At 31.8% G+C, this 6,485-nt stretch overlaps 1 protein-coding gene across 1 annotated transcript in view; it reads left to right on the forward strand.

The window, feature by feature from the left end:
* LOC109862624 (cytochrome P450 4C1-like) overlaps nt 1-6,230 on the forward strand; it is a 15,187-nt gene extending 8,957 nt beyond the window's left edge. Inside the window, exons 4-12 of the mRNA XM_020442715.1 lie at nt 2,056-2,241; nt 2,390-2,480; nt 2,558-2,660; nt 2,772-2,877; nt 3,144-3,250; nt 3,365-3,433; nt 3,505-3,673; nt 5,514-5,693; nt 5,867-6,230. Coding sequence (XP_020298304.1) covers nt 2,056-2,241; nt 2,390-2,480; nt 2,558-2,660; nt 2,772-2,877; nt 3,144-3,250; nt 3,365-3,433; nt 3,505-3,673; nt 5,514-5,693; nt 5,867-6,033 — 1,178 coding nt within the window. The 3' untranslated portion in view covers nt 6,034-6,230. The remainder of the gene's footprint in view (nt 1-2,055; nt 2,242-2,389; nt 2,481-2,557; nt 2,661-2,771; nt 2,878-3,143; nt 3,251-3,364; nt 3,434-3,504; nt 3,674-5,513; nt 5,694-5,866) is intronic.
* Nucleotides 6,231-6,485: the final 255 nt, after the last annotated feature.

Raw genomic sequence — 6,485 nt, forward strand, 5'->3', positions numbered from 1 at the left:
CGATAGTTTATTCATGAAACTTTTTTTGTTCATAAGTTTTTTATAAACAATGAGCGACGGCTAAAACTTTTAGAAACGTACTCAGGAAGGTCATATTTACAATATATCAAAACGAGAAGCCGATCGGAGGGGGCTCCCCTATTCTGTACATTTACCGCAATTTCTAAAGGCGGACATTTTACCGTTGCTGTAGTGTCACAATAATGTTACTGTGATATTTTGCAACGTACTTGCAATATTGCAATCGTGCAATGAAATATTTCTGCAATATTCCTGCAATCGTTTTCTGCTGTATGGGAAAGTAAGAGTTATTACAATATTATAAATTATAAAGAAAAAAAATGTAAAACAATATATATTATGCATATAGAAGTTTGAAATCTAGAAGCAATACTTTTTATATTGAAATTGTTACGCACCGACATGCGCGCGCGCGTTGACGTTCGTAAGTTGTGTCTTTCTTCACGTCATACGCACGTAATAGAAACGACTCAATTTTCAAAGAAAAAATAGCAATTTGGGTAATTCTTTAGAAAACAGACTTTCTCACCGATTTCAATGAGCTTGAAATGTGTTGTTAAGGACGTTAATTCTTCTTCTTTAACTATTTGCGTGCAATAATGTATGATGTAAACAAAACTGTTTAGTTGGCAAATTGATTTGGTATCGAAAACGAGGATTTATGTATGTAATCTCTTGCGTTTAATAACGCCAAGTCTAATTGTAAATTTATTCAATATTTAAGACAAACTATTACATTACACAATCTTTTCAACAAGAATTCGCCAAGTAACCCAGATAACCAAAACTGAATGAGCATATTTTCCAAAGTTTGCAATAACACAGTAAGCCAGTACAATGTAGCCAACAGTCAAACATAATCTGTTGTTTCAACTAGTATCAACAGAAAAACAGAAAAAAAAGAATATAAATGTGTCATGCCGTGATGCAGATATATAATTGCATCAATCAAGCAGAACTTGCTCAAAAAAATGTAGCAGATTTGAAGCATAACATGCTATTATTATGTCTATCTTCATTTATTTCTATATTTTCGCTGCGTTGTTTTCTTTACATATCGTGCCTACATAATTCACTCACTATGATGATACAGCTGAGTAGAGTCTGCTGCAAAGTGCTGATTAAACCTGTGTGCATACTGCTGGCATACTGCTATCATTTGGCTATCGGAGTAATGTTGTAAGCGTGTAGGCAGGGTGAGCTGCACCCCTCTCCCTGCTCCCCTTTTGAGGAAAAATGAAAAACGACTTCTGATCACATGTCGCTTCATGTCAATAATATATACGTGGTTTTTAGCGACACTTAATCAGAAGTTGTTTCCTATTTTTCCTCGAGGGGGGAACAGGGGGAGCATCTCCCTCTGCGGAGGGCGCAGCTTTGCTTACACGTGTCATACAAAGAACATATTAACTTGAGAAATCGACACAATGTTGGAAAACTAGTATTCAATTATGAAACTTCTTTTGTTTATAACTCGAAAACCTAAAGCCGAGCGGCGGTAACATGTATAAGGAAAAGTTGTTCAGAATAACGTTCTTATCAACATATTTCAAGCTCATTGAAATCGGTGAAAAAGTCCGCTTTCTAAATAATTACCGCAATTTGGAAATACAAGTAACCCTAATATAACGCAAATATTCCGTTCTACAAAAATGTCGCGTTAAATTAATAGCGTTATACAAGGCTTACATAAGCGCGCATATTAAAACGACAGGATTAGACTTCATTTTACCACACTTTGTAAACCGCGTTATTCAAGTATCTTGTTATAGGAGGATTATCTGTAATCAAAAAAAGTTTTTCTGAAAGTAGTCGGAAAAACTATGATTTTGAATAACAATAATAGAACTATAACTTTCTATTTTATTTTGAACATTAGAACAGCAGAATAAACAAAAATAGGACAACTTTCATATAGACAAAATAGTTTCAAGCTCGTCCCACACAAACAACAAAATGTTACAATTTTGCTTTAACCCAAGAAAAAAGTAATCAAAAATATCCGTTAAGCCGATTATTTCCGCTATGTTTCAGGTAGCAAATGGCGTACACGACGAAAAATATTAACACCGACATTTCATTTTACTATATTAAACCAGTTTATTGACATTTTCATTGAAGAAAGCAATCGCATGGTTACATCTTTAAAAAAAGCTAGAGAACCGGTTGTAAAAGATTTACTATCATTTACAAACAAACATATGCTAAACATAATATGTGGTAATTGTTCTGTTACTGTATTCACTGTTCTTATTTTTATTACAAATACAATAAAATATAGAAAATGTATTCTTTTTAACCAAAACTATGATAAATAAAACATCGATATTCGTTACGCATGCACTCTTAATTGCATTCTTAATTGTAGAATCAGTTATGGGTATCACTTTAGAAAATTCTACCGAATCACAACAATATCGAAATGCTTTTCATGCGATATTTGAAATCATGTTTTACAGGTAAGATATAAATATATGATTTCTTTCAAGTATTTTCATCAACAAATTAAATAGTAATACTGCCAAAAATTGTTAAGGTTTCTAAGGCCCTGGTTGTACAATGAATGGATAATTGCATTGTTACCAATAGGAAGAAAACAAAGAAAACTTGTGAGCATTTTGCACAGCTTCACAGAAAAAGTACGTAAAATACTTTATAACCGTGATCATAGGGTAATACTTTATATACAAACCAAAAACATAGATAAAAAATGAATACTAAGCAGTACTATATTTTATATTTGTTTGCAGATTATTGCAAAAAGGAAACAGTATCACAAACTCACTGATGGTCGATATTTAAAAAATATCGAAAATGATACATCTGCAAAAGTAGATGATACAGAAATCATTGGAAGTATGTAACATTATAAAATGGTAGATCATATGCGATCATGTAATCGTAATTCAGACAGTAAAACATAGTGTTTTATTACTTGAAGTACATAGATAAAAAACAGTTCTATAACAAAGTGTTTCATATAAAATTCAATCACTCTGTTCTAATAAAATTAATATTTATTCTCTTTAGACAAAACTAGTTTAACAGAATATTTAAACAGAAACCTTAGTATATTTGGAATTTTTTTAACAGAAAACTTAATATCCATTGGATTTTTTTAGTCAAAAAAAAACGGCTCGCTATGTTGGATTGTTTGATATCCATGTCACAAGAAAATAATTTAACCGATTCAGACGTTAGGGAGGAAGTCGATATCTTTACAGCTGCGGTAAAAATTTCTAATGTTTCTTAAAATTGTTATGTATATATTATTTGATTTTAGTGCTATGTATTATTGCTATATATATGTGGACAAATATCACATACTAAGTTATAATTACAGGGACATGATACTACATCAATAACGGCAATGTTTGCTTTAATGTTGTTAGCCGAACATAAGGATATTCAGGTATCTGTCATTTACCATTTTGCAGATACTTTGTATATATATATTCTTATTACTTACCATTTCTTATACAGGATCGCGTTAGATTAGAAGTTAATACTATCTTCAAAGAAAATAACGATAAATTTACCATGTCGTCGCTGCAAAATCTATCTTATTTAGAAAGATGTATTAAGGAAACACTGCGTTTATATCCAAGTGCGGCTATAATAGCGAGAGTGACAACGGAAGATGTAAAATTACGTGCGTATACCAAATAACTATATAAAATAAATTTTTGGACATTTCCTTATGTAATGAATATATCCTAATAATAATATATCTCGAAAGCTTATATACAATTACTTCCACTTTAGTAGGATATTGAATAGTACATACACGTTTTTATGCATGTCTTATTCGAGAAAATTCTTTAGAAGATTGTATGATACATCAATAACAGTTAACATATGAAGACCACAGGGGAAGAACTTGAAAAGTCAATTTTTTTAGATTTTCTGTTTTTAATGTTATTTGATAGTTAAAATGAAATTTTTTAATTATCCAAAGCTAGAAAGAGAAATTTGTGATAGATTTCAAGATATAAACAGTTTTATAAAATGTAACAGAAATACACACACATACGTTTCAAACTTTAAAATCACTTTCCTCTAAAATTACCAAAATGTGACTTATCAAATTCTTCCCCCGTGATCTTTATATGAAATTGACATATTCATGTCGCGTTATATGTGACAAAGTAGTAAGTATTGATCTCTGACAAAAATTTGATGTAATAAAATAGATACAATTGTGATATATATGTATGTACAGGGTGTCCGTAAAGTTTTGACAAAGCCGAAATATAGAGATAGATTGAGTCAAACTGAATAGAAAAGTTATTTGCCATTTTGCAAACTTCGCAATAGTTAACGACACAAAGTAATAAATGTGTGCCAATGAGCGCGTGAGAAGCGATGGTCCCGACCACTGAACTATAATATGAAACGCGCCTTGCTATTGTGCGAGCTGTCCGCGATAGAGAGCATCACAACTAGGATATCTGTCTTTGTTTCGTCGTCGCTGATTGGTTGAAATTTATACGAATACAGTCCAAGACAAAAAATCGACGAAAAGTAAGGAATGACTGCGTTCAATCATTCAGTCACTCAGCAATTGCTGAGAGCTGATTTCTACTGAACGCAAGGCGCGTTTCATATTATAGTTCAGTGGTCGGGACCATCGCTTCTCACGCGCTCATTGGCACACATTTATTACTTTGTATCTCATTAACTATTGCGACTTTTGCAAAATGGCAAATAACTTTTCTATTCAGTTTGACTCAATCGATCTCCATACTTCGGCTGTATCAAAATTTTACGGACTTCCTGTATAACTGATTTAAATATACAGGGTGTCCCGTAATTGCCGTCCCAGCAAACACAAAGTAACAGTAACGTAACATTAATGTTATAATTTCCCACTCAACGATGAAACTGCAATGTAACATGCCTTGTACATAGCAGTTACATTGTTGAGTGGGAAATTATAACATTAATGTTACGTAACTGTTACTTTGTGTTTGCTGGGGTCTGACCGCTCGTAGGCAAGTAGAAGGGGTTATTCTAAAACGAAAAATCCTATATCACTTTGGAAGATCCGCAATAATTAACGAGAACGAATGAATTAATAAAAATCCGCTAATTAGCGTGCATCCAGCGTAAGGAGAGCGTAAGAACATCTTAGTCTTTCGCGCGGACGCGCCGTTGCGGTGGAATGGGAGGAACTAATAGAATAGTATGTAAATTTATACATAAACAGCATATAAATTGCATTCGGAGATCGCGCTATCTATTAATTCATATCTCGTTATGTATTGCGAATCTTCCAAAGTGGTATAGGACTTTTTGTCTTAAAATAACTTCTTTTTGCCTACAAGCGGTGAGACGGCAATTATGGAACACCCTGTATATAACTGATTAAAAAATGTACATTTGTGTGTACACACACACACACACACAAGTGTATATTTTTAAATAAGTTTTTCACACTGTAACCAATTTGGTACATTTTGTAGTGTATCATATTGTATATTTGTTTATAGAATCATACATAGTACCTGGTGGAACAAATATATGTATTCATATCTACGCCGTGCACAGAGATCCTAAATTGTGGCCCAATCCAGAGATATTTGATCCAGATCGATTTTTACAGGAAAGAAGCAAAAATCGCCATCCCTATTCTTATTTACCGTTCAGTGCAGGACCTCGAAATTGCATAGGTAAGAATGCTTATTATTAAAATTTAGTCTGTCAAAAACTATACTAAAAGTAAAAGAAACACATCAATATCTTTAAATAACGTAATATCATATTTATCGCTTAGCAACTTTCTTTTACTTGTAAATATTCTTGTTTTTTTTGTAACATATATTTTCTTAATTATGAATTGCAGGTCAACGATACGCTTTGTTAGAATTAAAAGTTATACTTGCTTTGTTGATACACAACTTTTATTTAGAGCCTGTCGACTATTTAAAAGATGTAAAACTACGNTATACCGCACTGATTNAGCCTACTAAGCCAGTTTCTATAAGATTTGTTCCAATTGAATCGTTATAATTAATCCACTGACAAAAATAAATAAAATCTAATTTTGTCTAAGTACACAAGCAAAACAATCTCATACAGCACAGAACTTTCCGGTTATGTTGCTACAATGTTACGTCATTGCAAATTGCAATGTAATGTAACAGCAATATTATAAAATCATTGGAATTGCAATAAAACAATAACAATATTGCGGCAATGTTTCAAAAACGTTATCAAAAATATAATATCATAATTTTAAACTAAATGAGACAAAAAAGATAATTTTACTACACTTATAAAAAATCAGAATGAAGAATATGTATTTATATGTTATAAAAACATATATATATTCTTCATGTATTTATATATTATAAAAACAGTAATTATATCTTTGCAATTCATGGATGTATATTAATATAAATGTCCGACATTTACTTTAACATCTCTTGTAAGCAAATAGAAGGAGTAAATCTGAATCGACG

This window comes from Pseudomyrmex gracilis, unplaced genomic scaffold (assembly GCF_002006095.1).
Source record: "Pseudomyrmex gracilis isolate BER0280 unplaced genomic scaffold, ASM200609v1 scaffold_2088, whole genome shotgun sequence".
Taxonomy (NCBI): domain Eukaryota; kingdom Metazoa; phylum Arthropoda; class Insecta; order Hymenoptera; family Formicidae; genus Pseudomyrmex; species Pseudomyrmex gracilis.